The 18,114-nt window shown below is 37.9% G+C and overlaps 1 protein-coding gene across 2 annotated transcripts in view; it reads left to right on the top strand.

Moving 5' to 3' along the window:
* The window catches only part of LOC137284957 (probable E3 ubiquitin-protein ligase HERC4), a 60,482-nt gene that overhangs the window by 18,577 nt on the left and 23,791 nt on the right, over window positions 1-18,114 (top strand). For both annotated transcript variants that reach the window (XM_067817041.1, XM_067817040.1), the window contains exons 5-16: window positions 927-1,116; window positions 1,512-1,543; window positions 2,085-2,176; window positions 2,772-2,902; window positions 4,559-4,790; window positions 5,159-5,286; window positions 5,821-5,877; window positions 7,491-7,602; window positions 8,041-8,230; window positions 12,012-12,061; window positions 17,391-17,450; window positions 17,880-18,065. In XM_067817041.1, the coding sequence (XP_067673142.1) occupies window positions 927-1,116; window positions 1,512-1,543; window positions 2,085-2,176; window positions 2,772-2,902; window positions 4,559-4,790; window positions 5,159-5,286; window positions 5,821-5,877; window positions 7,491-7,602; window positions 8,041-8,230; window positions 12,012-12,061; window positions 17,391-17,450; window positions 17,880-18,065 (1,460 nt within the window). The remainder of the gene's footprint in view (window positions 1-926; window positions 1,117-1,511; window positions 1,544-2,084; window positions 2,177-2,771; window positions 2,903-4,558; window positions 4,791-5,158; window positions 5,287-5,820; window positions 5,878-7,490; window positions 7,603-8,040; window positions 8,231-12,011; window positions 12,062-17,390; window positions 17,451-17,879; window positions 18,066-18,114) is intronic.

Here is an 18,114-nt window from a genome sequence, read left to right on the forward strand (position 1 = left end):
TTGAATGTCACCGAATTCTTAGCGTACATTTCAGCTTGAAATCAGAAAGAGTCGATGTCTGCACGACAATCCAATATGGCAACTGCTGCTCCTTTACTCTATTAATATATATGACGTGAGTGTATATCTATGGTCTATGTTTAACCTACAGTGCGATATCGGGTTCCTGTGGACATATGCAGCAGCTCTGCCCATTGTGGAGATCTTCTCAGGGGCTATTTGGAGCTGGCCATGCACATTCATCTGCCATTAGCAACTTGACAGACACTCTTGCGAGGGTTCTCAGCACAGTCCTCAGCACTGGGCAGTGTTGTAATTCTCTGGCTGATTGAACTTTCAAGATATGCTCCTTTTGCTTGATTTGGTGTCCAGTTATCTCACTTTGTCTTGTTAACAAAAACAAACTCTTTTGTATTGTACATTTTTCATCATGAAATATAGTTACAACTGTTGTAGGATGTTAAGGTGGATGCTTTAATGTTCATAAGTACCCCAGCGAGAGGAGGACTTTCTTTAAAGAATCAGTAACCTTTGCAGGCTTATCTTGATGTTTCTATGACAGAGTTAATGTCAACAGGCTGAGGTTGTAAAGTTTGCTGTTGTTCATATGGTTTTATAAATGCCCCATGTGAAATCATCACCTGTCCTGTGTCAAACGTTTGTCAAATTTGTCCATAAGCATAGTATTTACGGATGGGTCAGTCGCCAACCGGTTAAAGTGTTCACTTCTAATGCTGAAAACCTGGGTTGGATCTCCCTCACGGGTATAATCTGTGAAGCTCATTTCTGAAACCTCACTCAGCCATAGTAATTTCTGTCTTTTAAATACATGTTTAGCAGTGTCAGTCATGTAAATTTTAATGCATCCCATCCTACAATCTCTTATAAATATCCACTGACCTATGTTCGTGTTTTATCTTTGACAGAGGGTCTTGTAGGAGCATGGGGTGCCAACAACTATGGCCAGCTAGGTCTTGGTAACAACACCGTCCATCGAGACACACCAGAATTCCTAACCTGTCTTAAGGGTATCCCCATCGCTCAGGTAGTTGCCGGGGGAAACCACAGCTTTGTCCTCTCTAAGTCTGGCACTATGTTTGGCTGGGGAAGAAACAGGTAAAACCAACCTAGCTCTCACTGAAGTCAGAGACATCTCAAGCTGTCCATCTTGTCCCAATCCATCACTGCTTAAAATAGGTATTAATTTAAGCTGGAGCTGTCAAATGTTTTTGGTATGGTATCTGAAATCAATAAAACTGGTTTAAAAGTAGTTTCTGGTTCTGGTTTCTCTACACTCACTCAAAGAACACTTTTACAAGTTTGTTCAAAATGTGCAGTGTTCAAGTGGTGGAAAGGTTGCTGTGGTCTTTGTGAAACTTGCTGAATAATCAGCTTTTATTGGAAAGAGAGCTGTATATTCTTTGCTTTGGTCAACAAATCTCACTATTATCTCCATAATTGGTGTTTATTATGTGTCATGTATGATACATTAAAATCATTGTTTGTTGCAGCTTTGGGCAGCTTGGGTTAAATGATGAAAGAGGTAGGAAATTAGTTATATGATATTTTTAAGAAATAGTATGTACGTGAATGTTCCACCTTTGTTTGAGTATTGTGTTCATGAGAATATGTGCATTTAAGTTGTGAAATGTGAATTTACTCAAACTAGAAGATATCATCTTGTCCACTTTCAAATAAATAATGTGATTTGATGGCATATTTTACCTGACTAAATTGATTGTTTTATTCATTATTCAAACCTCCCTCCCTTAAACCACCCTCCAGCAGACCTTTTTTCTGATTGGTTGTTATCACAGAGCAGATATTTTTTTCTCAGTGATTGATTTCATTGATTTCACATTGTTGGCTAGTATTTTGCGCTAATTATCAAATGAGCATTCTGTGCTTATCATCATGCAGTTCTCTACATTCTGAATCCTAATCACAGCTCTACTAACATAACTCTCCTGTCAGTACCTCCTTTTGGTACTGTCCCAAGTTGTGGTTCAGAGTTATGTCATAGCTCTTTTTTAATGAAAAACGTATTTGTGATGTCATTTTTTGTGTTTTTATTTTTTTCCCAGATCGACCATTCCCAACTTTGTGCAAGTCACTCCGATATCAGAAAATCAAATATGTATCTTGTGGAGAGGACCACACAGCTGCACTAACTCAGGTACAGGGTTAATGAGGTCACAGTACAGTCCCTCTTAGGTCACAGTACAGGTCACAGTACAGTCGCTCTTAGGTCACAGTACAGGTCACAGTACAGGTCACGGTACAGTCACTCTTAGGTCACAGTTAAGTTGGTTGATGTTTTACAGCAGTAGATTCTCAGTAAACTGACAGAAGAGCATTTTTTATGATGTCAAAATACATTATCTGTTACAATGTTTTTAAACTGGACACATGTATTTCAAGTCCTAAAGTGGGTATAACCCTAAGCAGGCCAGAACTAACAGGCTAGTAGTAAAACCGAGATGCAAGTGTTCATTGGGTACATTTAAATTTGAATGTTTTGACATATTTCATGTGATCCTAGTGCAACTCCTTGATGAAACAGGTTGTTAGGAGGAAACATACTAGGTTGTTATGAGGAAAATCAAAATCTGGATGGGGGCAATGGTGTCTTTGCTTAAGTTTACTGGCACAGTTGGAGATTGCGACTCGTGTGGTATGCAGTGGACATTATACTCTGAGCACTTACTGACAGGTGAGTAAAGTTGTGGAGTGGTCATGCATAATGTGTTTGTGGTTTGTTTTTTTTTCAGGAAGGTGGTGTGTTTACATTTGGTGCTGGTAGCTATGGACAACTGGGCCACATGTCCACCAACAATGAAATCCTTCCCAAGAAGGTGATGGAACTCATGGGCACAGAGATCTCACAGATAGTCTGTGGCAGGTCAGAGATTCTTTATCAACCACAGTCTAACACGTCATGGTCTTACCAGTTTTTTTTTAAAATGAATTGATAGTTTGGTAAATAAAGACAAATGTTCATTGGGATGGTAGTTCTAATTGAGATACTATTGCAGCTTGATAGTGATGTGAACATCTACACTGAAATGTTGCTTGTATTGTAGTTAGGAAGTTGTTCATCCATACAGGGGTTCACAAATCCCATCACCCGATGCACGGGACAAGTCAGTTTTTATTTTGGGCAATCATATAATGGTATCTTACTTGTCTTTGGGCTACTAGATAATTTCCACTCATGTTTTCATACTGCAGATAATCTTAAATTTTATTTCATGTATGCTCAAAATGAATTATTATATTTCGCAATAATAATAAAAGAGTTGAGCCAGTAGAGAGAGAAATTATCACTCTTCGATAAACAGTCCAGTAAACATTAACATCAAGCATTGTGTCATAAATCAGGGCAAGTGGAAAGTTAGTCAGGACAAGTTACTTTCTTGAAGTCATTTGCCTTGTGGCAAGTCGCTTGTCAACAAATTTTTGAACCCCATAGACCTATGTCCCTTGTTCTAAATGCCACTCATTAAAAGTTATTCTAAGAGATACTTAGCTTCTTGTATTCATTTTTTTTAAGCTTGTTTCATTTACTAAATTAGTAAATACCTGATCTGAGCTAAAGCACTGTCTGGATTTATTAAAGCTGAAGTAGATAGGTATTACACATTCAAAGAATAATTTAAAGATAAGAAAACCAGTAATGTTTTGAAGAAACATTTAGTTTGTTTCACTGTTGTGGTGGAACAGTCAAACTTTCTCAGGATGTCAACACACTCATGTACATTTCAAAGATGCTTATCAAATAGCAAGCAAGCAAATCATCACTCTTCATTTCAGGAATATCATTTTGAGTTTTCAAGAATATCATTAGAACATTGGAAATGTCTAAAAATCCTTCTTTATCAGTGCTATCGTTATTTCACCTCCTTTGTAGGGATTGAAAGCAAGATGAACTGAGAGAATCATTTGATTTTGTCATCATTCATATTTTCCAGGGATTGAAATTAGTACCTTTGCACCGATGACATGGCTAAAATTGAATTGACACACTTGATTTGTTTGCCAAAGTACCTTAAAGAATGTTTTCACCATTATTATCTTTCATGACCTAAAGTGACATTATGAATGATGACTAATGATAAAGTCTACAGGTCAGGCAGCCAGCTAATCATCAATGTCTTTTCAAAGTTTGAGGTCAGTAGATAAACAAAAATACATACCTAGCATTGCTTTATTACTCATGATTTATTAGTGAATGTTATGATACAATATCAACTTTAACATTCACTTCAAGTCGTGTTGTGTTTTGAAGTTCAGTTTGATATTCCATGAATTTATGGCACACCTGAAACTGAAATGGCTCACTTAAATTTTCATGACAGTGCCTGTGAGGCACACTTGAAAACAACTCCCTGTTTTGCTCCCTGCTTTTATTTGCTCTAGTTATGATGGTAGCAAGCTTTGGTAAAATGGTTTATGGCATTGTTAGATATATAACATGCTTCTTGGTTTGTTTGTTGTATCAGGCAGATACTGATGACATTGCCTTCTGGGTTTTGTAATTTCCACTTTCGTATTTCAGGAGGCATACCTTAGCATTAGCAGTGTTGTCAGGCAGACTGTATAGTTTTGGACTTGGTGGTAATGGCCAGCTTGGACTTGGAAGCCATGATAACAGAACTAGTCCATGTGTAGTGGCAGGCCCATTAAAGTCACCTAGTGATTCTGTGCAAAATAATCAAGCATCTGTGATAATGCATGTACTAAGGACTTTTTCTGGGAGTGATCATTGTTTTGTGATAGTAACTACAGAGGTAAGGCAAATATATTTCTTCAATATTAAAATTTATCCTGTCTTACAAAGGGTGTTTTGTTTTTTTCTTTTGACTGTGGAGTAGAAACAACCTGGAATAAAGTTTTCAGCACCTCTGAACAGCATGCCTTAACACACTCGTGCTTTAGTTACTGGTTAACTATTGTTTCCACTTCATGTTCAAAAAAAACAAGAGAAAGTTCTCTACATGAATAGGTTAAGCATTATGAATACACAATTTATAGTTTAAATTTTCAAAGTTAATTTTTTTATGGCAAGCTGAGATTTTAAATACATTGTTGTCATGTGCATGAAGTGTAGACACTGAACTTGTGAATGGGATCCCTACTGAATCATGTTGTGCAACAGGATAGATGTCGTGCTGCGGACTACAGAGAGTTAGACCCAGATACACAGATCCTCACCCTCAGTCCACAGAGAACACAAGAAATTGCTCAACTCAAATCCGACGAAATGCCATCCATAGACTTGTCTGAGTATGTCACACGCTTTTACGAGCTTGATTTTGTATGATATTGAAAAGAGTGGTTGTCACAGTGCTTGTTCGGCTGCAACAAATTCAATGTAATGGTGAATATGATATGTATCCCAAATATTGGGTAATGAATACATTAACAAGTCAGTAGTTAATGTATTATTCAATTGTCTTTTAGCCACATTAGTGTTTATTTGATTATATTACAGTGCTGTCTATTGTGGATTTCATATGTGTTTCATTTTGCCAATCTTGCTTTGATAACACAAATTGTGCTGAAAACTTCCTATTTAAAAGTTGTAGATTGTAGCGATCTGGAATAATGAATAAAGTTTGTGAAGAAATTAGTGCCAAATGCTTGATTAAATTGTAACAGTGCTTGTAATAATATTTGCAGGGGAAATGTGGGGTGCCTATGTCTAATAGTCATTCCTATTGTATCATATATTCACGTTATTATCAGTAGTGAAAAAGGTGTTTTTTGCCTTGAATAAGATGTTTTGTTAAAAGACACAAATGTTTACATCTTTTTCAGAGATGTCACAAAAATCTTCTCTCATGCATCTTGTATAAATGGATCATTCTTAGTTGCGTAAGTACAGATATTAATTTCATGCTGAGAATCATTTGTATTATACATGCAGGGAAAAATTATAATGAAATCTAACATCATACTCCATTGTATATGCTGTGTTACGGGGGATAATATCCTTGAATTCATTCAGCAGGTGTGCGTGGGATAGCCTAGTGGGTAATGTGTTTGCTCGTTTCATTCCCCACATGGGTTTAATGGTTTGAGCCTATATCTGGGTCCACTTGCACTAAGCGACCTTAGCGCTACGACTGTCTTAAGCCTATGTTGGAGTATGGGAATTACAATCATTGTAGCGCTAAGATCGCTTTGTGCAAGTGGGCACTGGTCTGTTTCTGCTGTGATATTGCTGGAATATTGCTAACAGCAATGCAAAACTAAACTCACTCATTCAGCAGGTCTAGATATTGAGATGGTATTGGAGAAAACCTCCACTCCATGATGGACAAGGTTTCTGTTCCCCCACCATGAAGTTTGAGCTCCAGCCATCCACCCGAGATTATGGGTACTGATTTTCTCAAAAAATGTTCCTAGATAAGGAAACCAAATTTGGTATGTGTTTTCAGGACATGAATGCCTTGACAGAGTTAAAAAATGGAAACTGTGGTACATTTTATTACAGAGTTATGGCCCTTGTCATGTGTTTCTTGATTAAGTGCACAGTATGCGAAAGGGGACTGATTTTCACAGTAGCCATTATAGATACATCCTCGATATCTCCAGGGTATACGTTCCGATAAGTCTCCACTATACCCTGGAGGCATCTACGGCTCTGCCCGATAAATTTATTACCTCCCTTGACTGTCTTTTGATCCAGTCAGGTGTCTACGCTGGGAAGTTGAGCGAACCAATCACAACTCACTTTCGTTTTTTGAATTATCTAACCGATCATACTTGGCAACAGAAACCATGCAGAGGTTCTCTGGAAGAGGTAGAAGGCGTTGTTTTAAAGTTTCGGACCTCTCAATTTGTTTGTATGATTTCCCTAAAATCTGGGACGCACTGCGAGCAAACCTTTGCAGTTGCGACCGCTACCTTTGTTGACACTGGCAAGCTCAGTTATAACGGCGGCCTTGCTGATTGGCTACTGTGAGAAGGCGGAGCAAAGGGAGGTAATAAATTTATTGGGCAGAGCCGTAGATGCGTCCAGGGTATAGTGGAGACTTATCGGAACGTATACCCTGGAGATATCGAGGATGTTTTAGATAGGGAAACCAAATGCAGTATGTATTTTCAGGACATAAAAATATGGTGCAGTTAAAAAACAGGAACAGAACGAGGTTACGATGGATACTGGTGACCATGTGTTCTTGTTCACACATTTTAGTCAGTAATCATCCTCTATTCTATGGTGTATTATATATTCAGTTAAGACGTTTCCTTGGATCGGAGGATGACACTTCATGCCACAGGCACTGATGCCTCAGCATCTAGGAAGATGATTTACTGTTCTGATACAGCTGGAATATTGTTTGCTGATGTTGCTCATATGTACTTTCGTTAACTCATCTACCAGACTGCCTGCTTTTTAAGACAAAATCCTATTAGACACAAATATCCAGATACTGGAACACAAACTGTCTTGCACATTACTGTGTTGGTTTGTATTGTAGACAAGACCTCCATTATGGCAGCAGCAGTCGCAACCCTGGTGTGGACATGCCGAGTGTCAGGCACCACCTCCATCAACTCGGGCAGACATCCAACGTTATCATCATTCAGAGGGTGAGTCACTTTAGGATTGCATCAGTCAGTTTCGTTGTCGGGCTGTCATTGGGGTTGTTGTAGGGGCTGTTTAGTTTGTTTTGCTGAAGTACTGTAAGTGTACTGCTGTAGTTTACAGTAATGCATGTTATCACTCACAATGAGCAGATCGATAATATGAGCTGAGTTAAGATTGATTGATTGTATAATATATAAAAACTCATGTAATTGATTTTTTACAAGTACCTTCTGACACAGATTTTAGTGCGGCCAAGCAATGCAGATATTGTCAGGACTTGTTGCAGTGGGACAGCCATGGAAGGAATTCAAGTTGTCATCCACAAATTACTTCCCTTTATGACTAAGAAGAAAAGAAACCAGGTCATTATTGGTTGTTAGTCTGCAGCAGTGATTCACGGTGTATAATCATAACATTAACATCTGTATATTGTGTTTCAGATAACCAACAGCATAGAACAAGATCTGTTACCTAGTCTCCCTGCCTCGCCCCCCGATGTGGAAGCCCTAAGGGTGTTCCTCATCCTCCCAGAATGTCATCTCTTTGACCAGCCAAAGTATTACAGCTCCCTCATCTGCCCATTTGGGAAAAACATCCTCAACCTTGACAGAGTGGCATCCAAAGTTCTAGGTGAGGGTCTATCATGAGCAACACCTTCCTCCCTATAATCTCCATGTTACACTGCAGTCATGCTCTTCATGACTACTTATATATTTTAGACAAATCCCACCTGTACTTATTGGCATTGTTAGAGTAGGTACCAAAATACCCAAGATGGCTCAAAGCGGCAACTAGATCGTAAGGCTCAGTGACTTGCTCATTGTTGTTGATGTACCTTGATGGCATGGTGTGTTGTTCAGTGTCGATCACTGGATTGTCTGGTCCAGACTTGATTTTTAAAGGACCACTAAACTCAATTTTTTGGTACTCTTTTATCACTGCATATGAAAGACTTTTGGTTAGGCATAAACGAAACACCATTTTTTTTTAAAAAAAAACACTTGTGGTTATTTCATACCAAGCGCTTAAAAGTTGCTGAAAAGCCGTCTGCTTCTTTCTCACCTGCAAACGAAACCACAGACAGGTTATGTAACTCTGTCGCCAGAGCCCTACAGTGACGTCATAGAAGGAACGGTTTCCAGTTAAATGTATAGAAAATGTGTAGGAAGCTCGTCATTTTGCTGATTTCTCGACGTCACCAAAGACATGCCGAATTGTTGTGTTGCCATCAATTGTTCCTTGGGGTCGGGTGATGGTGTCATTATGCACAGATTTCCACCAGACTGTGTAGTTTCTGCTTAAATTGGTTGTTAGTGTGTGCGAAGTGAGCTTTGTGGAAGCCTGTGGTATATACTAAATCGGATGGTTTGCCCCCTACCACACTTCCAGGATAGAAAATGGAGTTCAAGTTTCATCAAGTTTATAAAATCAAGACTGCTTACTACATATTGCTGACCAAAAGGATTTTGCATGGATATAACGCTTTCTTCCTCGGAAACGAGGTTGTGGTCGAAGTGACAATATTATCGTAAGTAATATTATATTGACCCCCTTATATTGACCAATTGTTATGTTATAAGCAATGTCATGTAAAATCCTAATGTCCATCAAGAAAATACATATTTTACTACCAGTAGAAAGTAATTTTGATTTTGTAAATCTGTGAAAACAAACTTAAATAGCATTCATCCCAAGACCGGGTGCCGCCGTCTGTTAGACTTATTGAGATTATGATTTGTTCTCATCAAGTTAGAAAATCAAAGCTACTTTTTACTAGTAGTTAAATATGCACTTGAATCATGGCCAAAAGGAATGTGCATGACACAGCTTTTAACATAAGGACTTCTTCCAAGAAAGCAAGGTGGGGGGCGAAGTGACATTTATATTGCAAGCAATGTTATATTGACCTCCACCTCACTTCCAAGAGTGAAATTGTTATGTTATAAGCAATGTCATGTAAAATCCTAATGTCCATCAAGAAAATACATATATTACTACCAGTAGAAAGTAATTTTGATTTTGTAAGTCTGTGAAAACAAACTTAAATAGCATTCATCCCAAGACCGGGCTCCGCCATTTTTGAAAATCGTGAAGTCAAATCCATTTGAATTAATGAGATTATGTATGGTTTGTTCTCATCAAGTTAGAAAATCAAAATTACATGAATATGTATTTGAATCATGACCAAAAGGAGTTTGCATGACACAACCTGTAACATAATCTAAGCGAGGTCGGAGTCGAAGTGAAAATACTGCGCGATAAATTTCTTCACTTGCTAAATCTACTTGGTTTGTAACGTTCACTCACTAGTATGTAGACACTTGTCAATAATCGTCTTTATACTTGGTCTCATAATCCTAATTACTTTATAATCATACTTGTATGCATTTTGAAACTTATTAAAAAGAAGCGACCTACGAATGTATAACAGGAAAGCAATATGTAGACATTTCATAGTTTTCCTATATGAATCATAATTCGCACCCACGCCCTAGTGTATGTCGTCTGCATCATTACAGTTAACGACAAAAACAATGATTCTGTTGAAAGCTACGACAACGTATTAAAAACAAAAATGCAAATATTAAAATTAAAGTTATAGGAGCAATGTCAGGCTATTACCTTCTTCGAGGAATGTATCCATCAATATCCACAAAAACAAGTGATATAATTATTATAATTGATCTGCAGATTTCCCAAGTGATGTGTCTTTTAACAGTCTAATATACGAAAACGTGATGTATGGTTTCAGGTTTTTCACATTTCTGTATAGTTTCATTGGTTACCCATGATAGCACACCTGGCAACTATTTGCATAATGTGTGTCATTCTTTTTAAAAAGTTATTTAGTTAGCCAATAATGAGCAATCAATCAATGTATTGGCGGTTAATCTTTTGAAAGAAGGGTGTTGTTTTACATAGACACAGACACGACAGAGTGTATTCAGTATGGATTAGTAAATGTACATACAGAAATACTACTTTTTGACAAATCCCCCATTTAAATCCCCATGAAACTAATCAATCAATCAGCGTGTTATCGGTTAATCCTGTGATCAATCCAGACAAAAGAAATGCCAAGTGGCTGCCTTTGTCGGGTAATCTAAGTGGCGTTACCACTAATTATACCTGTTGTAAATTCATTAACTGAGCATCAAGTGAATGATGACAAATAACGTGTAGGTTTATACCACCTAACACGAATTACAACCTAGCGACACCAAGTGATTTTGACAGAATCGTCTATGAAAACAAGGGTTGTAACTCAAAAACTAGGCAAAGCAGCAGACAAAACTAAATGATAGTAGATTGTGAGAACATATAGCTTTCATTTTTCTCAACAGCTTTCGCGATTTCAGGTTTGTACAAACCTGTAAACGAAATACTTCAACCCCTGAAATGTAGATGAATACTGCACAAACCCTCATTTCTATACCCACTATTACGTCACGGAGACACGCCGCTCTGATTGGTTGAAATTTCGTTTGCGGCTGAGAATTTTGCACTGTTGACAAAAAGGTCGATTTAAGGTAATTAAAGATCAAAATGAGCATTTTTAATGACGGGGTTTCATTTATAACGATGTCAGCAAGTGATTTTGCGTTTGTACCCTATTAAAGTATATGTGACCTTTAACACCCCCTACCCCTGCAATGACAAAGTTGTGAGTGGGGAGGGCATATCTCCTAAACTGTTCTTGATAGCTTCACAAAACTTGGGACACATGTCAACCATGATCCCTAGATGTGTGTTTTTTTGTGTTTTTTTTGTTTTTTTTGTGAATTTTATTTTTGTGCTTTCCTTAGAAACATGAATTGTTTTTTGCGTTTCCATGGCAACAAGTTTGAAATTGGTGATAGTGCTCTTTCCTGGAGCAGAACTTTAAAACCTTTTTAATACTCTCCTTCCACTTTGTAATATAGTCACTTGGTTGACTCATATCATTGTATCCCATTTGTGTAAATTAATGCTCCTGCTGTTGATCACTGGATTATCTAGTCTAGATTATATTGTTTACAGACAGCGGCAAGATTGCTGAGTGTATCATGAAACTAGATTCACTCACTGCTATGTACACACCAAAACATTTTGCATAGTCGTAACTAACTGACATATTCATGAAGAGTATTTTTCCACTGTGGGGATATTGATAACTTTGTCTTACTGTTTACTTGAGGTTGCTGTCATGTGGCTATGATATTTTTAGTGCAAACGTTAATAACAGACAGTATATTGCTGTTGTGTTGTTATATTTTATTTTATTATTGTAACCAAGAGATGCCATGTTGTATCAAAGGTGTTGCCATATGGTGCTCTGATTACATCGGCACAGTGTTTGTTTGCTTGATGAACTTTAATGATCTTTCATGAACTTTCATGTCTTTAAGTTTGTTTTCTTCCAATATTTCAGATTTATGGTGGTCAGCATTACCAGAAACATATTTCCACAGAATTGTCAGCGTAAGTTGAAATGAATCATGCAGGTCCAGCTACCCAGCCATAAAGGGTTTGCTGTCAGATATTTATATATCATGGGACCCTCTATTATCATTGTAGTCAATGTTGTCTCTACTGACATAAATTTGGCATTTTATATATACTTTCAGTTGACTGATGTTCAATCTTCATTTCTGTCACAAACTGTGTGGCACGTAATCACAACTCATTCATGATCGTAGCAATCCAGATATGCCTTGTTTGACTTGAAAATTTATACAGCTGTCTATTATTGTGGTATTTCCATTTTCTTACTATGGCACGGGGTACAACGAATCTAAACAGTTTTATCATGAAAAATTATCAAAAACTTTATTTTGTCTTGTGAGAGTACCCTTACAGGGCCCTCTACAGCTAAGAGCAGGTAACTCTAGCTGTCAACTTCGTTATATGTTGACTTCACTTTTCATGCTGAACGATCAGACAGAATGAGGGGAGGTGGGTGGCTGTACCCCAAAGAGGATTTTCTTCTAAGAATTCATATCCACTACAGGTTTGTATAATTCTTCCTCAGAAGAAGTCCTCCTTGGAGTACACATATCAGACAGACTCCCAAAGACTGGAAACCCAGGAGTGGTATTTTTGTCTGACATAGGGTACATTCGAAGTGTAAGGGTGGTCTCACTAGGCAGTTTTTGTTTTGTAAATATTTTATTGCAAAATATTGTTACAACTGTCATTAGATTTTTAATGGACATGATAATGCTTATATGCCCCCCAGTGAGTACTGTCTTCAAATAATATGTAACCTCTGTAGGAATGTATAAATTTGCCGCAGTGTGAAAAGTGAAGTTGCATGATACATTACTTACTGTTATGATTGTAGGAACAAATACAAATGACCTTACAGTCATAGATGCAGGATTACTCTTGTTTTGATTCATGCTAGATGTAATGGCAGAAGGGGTGATACCAAGGCTCGTCCAACCACTCGAAACAGGAGGTTTCTGACGGACATTATAAATTTGCAGCTAGTCAGCCCTCTGATCTGGTAAATCTACGAATTAGACATGAGCTTCCAATGAATTACTTTAGCCAGTTTATTATAGCTGTTGGAATTTTATAATGAGTGAGTGAGTGAATGAAATATGGCAAGAATTATATTTGAATGGATGAAAAACAATACAGAAAATGAACAGAAGAAAGAAATGCATATATGCACTATGTGAAAGAAGTTTTCAGTGATAGAATTCAGTCTTTCTAGACTATGTACCGAGAACTGAAGCTATAACATGCTGACTTGAAAGTTTACATAAAATCTACAGTACCAATACTGACTGGATTGTCTGGCCAGACTCGGTTATTCACAGACCGCCCCTGGAATATCACTGAGTGTGGTGTAAAACTAAACTCACTCACGCAGGGAATGTAATCAGCTGTTGAAAATAAACTGATCTCAATCTTAAAAACTAAGCTGCTAGCAGTGATCACAAGATGACCCACGGCATACGCTAACAAGCTTTTCAAGGAGTAGCCTCTCCCCCTGTTACAGTCTCATTGTTCATAGTAACACGACATGTCTGACTGACCCGACTGACTGAATAAACAGCAAACAGGCATGACATGTCACATGTGACGACTTCAGTCAAAGTCATTGTGAAATATACAGTCAGACACTGGGACCAGCAGTATGCCACAACCAAATGTATCTAGATAGGGATCGCCGTTTAGTTTGTTCTCCTGCTCAGAGAGATGGGAGGGAAGTCATGACTTGCACATGCGTACTGGCTTTAGCAACCTTCTCAACCTCAAGCTTAAGATGGTTCACCACACTAAAATTTTATGTTAAAGTTCAGGGTTCAAACCTATTATAAGGTAGTAGTCTAATCATGATTGTGTACACCAGCCAACAAATAGTAAATAATTTACTTGTTACATAAAAAAACAAAAGCATGTTGATTGTGATAAGCAGCCTCTGTCACACACTCAATATCTGTTATTGACACATCTGTCTGCCTGCCTGTCTGCTAATGACAATATGCAATGCACAACTTCAGTCATTGACCTCATGCAATTTAAATTTAGCACCTATCATGCTACACTCCCACCATTAACAAAGAGGCTTGAATGCATCAGGAAATAAACAGCCATTGAAAATCTTTGTTACACTCAAGTGCATGCCCATCGACTCTGCTTCGTTTCAAGTAGTAAACTCAAGTACAATATATTGCACTTTTGATTTGTGATTGTATGCTTATGAGTTGGTTTATTTGGGTTTTTTCACAATCATCAATGTGTATTATATGACATCAGGGAGTTACCTTGAGCACTGTAATTTGAGGGTCCCTGGGATTCATACTCTTAATTTTCACGTTCTGGACCACAAACTGCAAACGATATCATAATTTGGCTCGTAGCAGACTCAGGGATTACTTATTGTTACTTGATCAACTTAAGATAATAAGTATTTGGACTTTTTCTGCGTCAATGTGCACGTAGCAGTCTATGTGATTGCATCCATTGTCAATTTTTATGCATGTAGGATGCAGAAATTTGCATCCTGTAAAACCCTGTGTCATGAATAAATGATAATTGTGTTTTAGTTACGTTTATTTTTTTGGTAGTTTTAAGTCACAGAATAAAGAAGTATGTTATTGTAAGTAAGTGTTAAGGGTCCACTCTGGGATGGGTTAACAAAGTGTGAAAACTGAGAGGCCACTGTGGGAAGGGCCGCTCTGGGTATAAACCATTATGAAGACTCACAGCAAAGTACATGAATGCAGAGAGTCAAGAAAACCAAACATTTTGAAAATGCATTTCTCATTTTTAAATCCACATTTGAATTTCCCATTGTGTCAGTCAGGTGGCCAAAGGAGGTGTGTTTCCATAGATACAAGCCTATGAGTGTGGAAGTGTTTCATTCAGGGTTTCATATTTCAGGCAGACTGGGAAAATACCCCCCCCCCCCCCCCCACCCCCCCCCCCCCCCAATGCAGGCATGTAGGGCTAGGGGTGTACACTTTCCTGATGCTAACATGTCTTTGCTGAAGAATTTATATTCAGAAAAATAACAACATTTGATGTTTCATATAAGCTAATCATCAAAATGTGTAGTCAAAGGGTTAATGGACATTTATTGCAAGACACAAGTATATTCTACTTTTAAATTCCAAGGTTAACCTTTGACACCACCAGGTTCTTGTCAGGCACCCATGGCCATTACAGTCCTGTCATTCATGGGCTGATAACGTCTACACTGCTGGGGAATAACTGTGGGAGACAACAGGAAACACATGGATGTTTAGGGCACAGCTTTTATGTGTTATTTCTGTCGGAATTTGTATTCCAAATGGAGGAAATATGTGAAAATCACTTTAAAAGATTGGAATTACTGTGCCGGATATGTGCTGGGAGACTTACACCATTTGGTAAAATGAGAGCTGCTAGGCCATGTAAGAAGTACTCAGACAGACTGTATCATGTCTATGGGATTGATGTGTTGTCTGACAATAGCTTCCACCCTCAGTTTTTCTGTGCGACCTGTTACAACAGGACATTCACTCATAAACAAAGGAAAATGCAGGATACCATCAAAGGAGATAAATTTGAAAATGTGTGGGAGGTGAAGCAATGTGACAATGACTGTTGGGTATGTGTACAGTTTAAAAACCAAAGTAAAGGGGGAAGGCCAAAAAAGTATAGACAGAAAAGGGCAAATGACGATGTTCATTCCTCTACAAAATGAGTGAAAATATCTTGAGGGCTCTTCTTGTTATCATAATACACATGGATGTGCTCTGTCAATAATACATAATACAGGATGCCCCAGTTAATAACATAATTGTTTATGTCATGTAAACGCCAAATTGTAGATAATCTGTACCCAGACAATGGCAAAATATGATGATCAGTTATTAAGAATTTGAATAACTTGTCAGTGATATTTGTGGATACCATGCCTGTGACTGTCTGTGGAAATACTTTAAGGACAGAAGATCTTATTTACAAGTGTGATATCACCACTTGCTTCATCTGTGTGCACATGTTTCTCATATATGGATGGATTTAGCAGTTCCAAGACAGTGAGTCCTTATTATTTTGAAATCAATATGATTGCATGACTGTATTGGTGGAATTACATGTCATACTCATTGTGCATATTTATTGACTAACTCTACAAAGACCATACAGCAGTGTGAAAATGGACAAATTATTTGTATTGGAAAGTTTTATTCCATGTCAGCTTTTTGACTGAATTCATCCAAGAGTGGGTTTTATATTGCATGTGTGACCTAGATCAGGGCTGAGGAATGTACAGGTCAACCACACTGCTTTATCTCACTCTGCCTTCCTGACTCAGCCTGCTATGCCCTGTGTAGTCTGTCTCACAGACCCTGAACCACATTATTTTCCCTACTTCCAAGCACAGGCCTTAAATTAAGCAAGTCTAGAATTTCACAGGTCTCCCTGGTCCCCCTTGGGCTCCTTTTCAATTTATATGCGTTAGTTTGTAAAAAGTCACTGAAAATAGTGTTTTTGGCAATATTCAAGGATGTTATCTTATGGAAATATTAGCTAATGGTAACCATGTCAACAGAAACCCCAAAGCATAGATACTGTAGGTCCAATAACTGTGTTATATGCAGATTTTTGTTTGTGGAGAGATCTGTGTCAGTGACCTGAATATTTTGAAAGTCCCTCCGATCCCTAAATAGTAGCTGTTGTCTGATTGGTTAAATCTATTTAATTGTCTTGCGTTTGATTGGACGGTCATTGGTCACTCAAAGGTTACCTGATGCGACCTTCTACTAGGTTTTGTTAGACTCAGTGGTGGAGTGTAACGAAATACGCTGAGACTAAGTTTACTTAGACTGGCTCTTTTCCTGTGGAAAACTTTAAAACTTTTCACAATTATGACTAAAAATATTTCTGCGTTTCCATGGCAACAACTTTGACTTTGACTGATTTTGGTGGTAGTGTTCTTTTTCATAGCAGAATTGTAAAACCTTTCAATATTTCTTCACCAATCTTGGCACAAGGAATGGTCTGGTCGTGCACATTTGGTAGTTTTCGAATCCTGAATAAAATATTTTCAATGCTCTCCTTTGACTTTGCCAAAACATTTGACATCATCATAGCTAGTAGACATATTCATGAAAACTATTTTGCCATTGCAGGGGATGTTGATGACTTTGCCTTCTTGTTATAATAGACATATAACACCAATGGCCAGTCCAGCTGTTCAAAAGTGTTTTTTTGGATCTTTTGATGTCAATCTCAAATGGCACATCATTCTGTCAATTTCACTGCCTGGGAATCATACATCTTGTATGATATAGTGTTTGTATTTCAGGTGTATAAACAGTGTGTCCAGTATATCCTCCAACTGCCAGACACTACAAACCCACATGAGGTATGATGAAAATGTGTTCCTGTTTAGAGATAGATGTATAAATACAATGACATTATTATGAGTGAGTGAGTGAGTGAGTGAGTTTGGTTTTACGCCGCTTTTAGCAATATTCCAGCTATATCACGGCGGGGGACACCAGAAAATGGGCTTCACACATGACGTTATTATGAAAAGCCGTGATTATAGCTATAGACTCTATAGCAGTCTCTATAATAGAGACTGTGAGGATAATATTCGCCTAGTTGCTACAGTGCGAGAAAAGTAGTCACAGATGTAATGTGACATGACCAAGATGTCCTTTATATATTCACGAAAAGCTGTCAGATAATTCTATTCTGAAACTTTCATTGTCCCACATGGCCAGACTCCACTGGTCACAGGTTAACACAAAACACTTTTCTGTATACAATTGTGGTGTTTTTGTTTCAGAGTGAAAAGCGAGGCAAGGGCCTGTATGTGTCACTGGAGATCTTAAAGAAACTGAATGTGGTCAATGAACAGAATGGGCAGATTATTCCCTATCACAAGTTTTATGTAGGGGAACTCAAGGACAAAATCAACATCAAAGCAGACTATGTGAGCTGGGTCCAGCAAAACTCAAGACTGAGGCAGCAGGTGGGGACATTGTGGAGATTTGTTTTTATTGGGTTATCAAAAGAAGTTT

The sequence above is a fragment of the Haliotis asinina genome, chromosome 5 (genome assembly GCF_037392515.1).
Source record: "Haliotis asinina isolate JCU_RB_2024 chromosome 5, JCU_Hal_asi_v2, whole genome shotgun sequence".
In the NCBI taxonomy this organism is placed as follows: Eukaryota; Metazoa; Mollusca; class Gastropoda; order Lepetellida; family Haliotidae; genus Haliotis; species Haliotis asinina.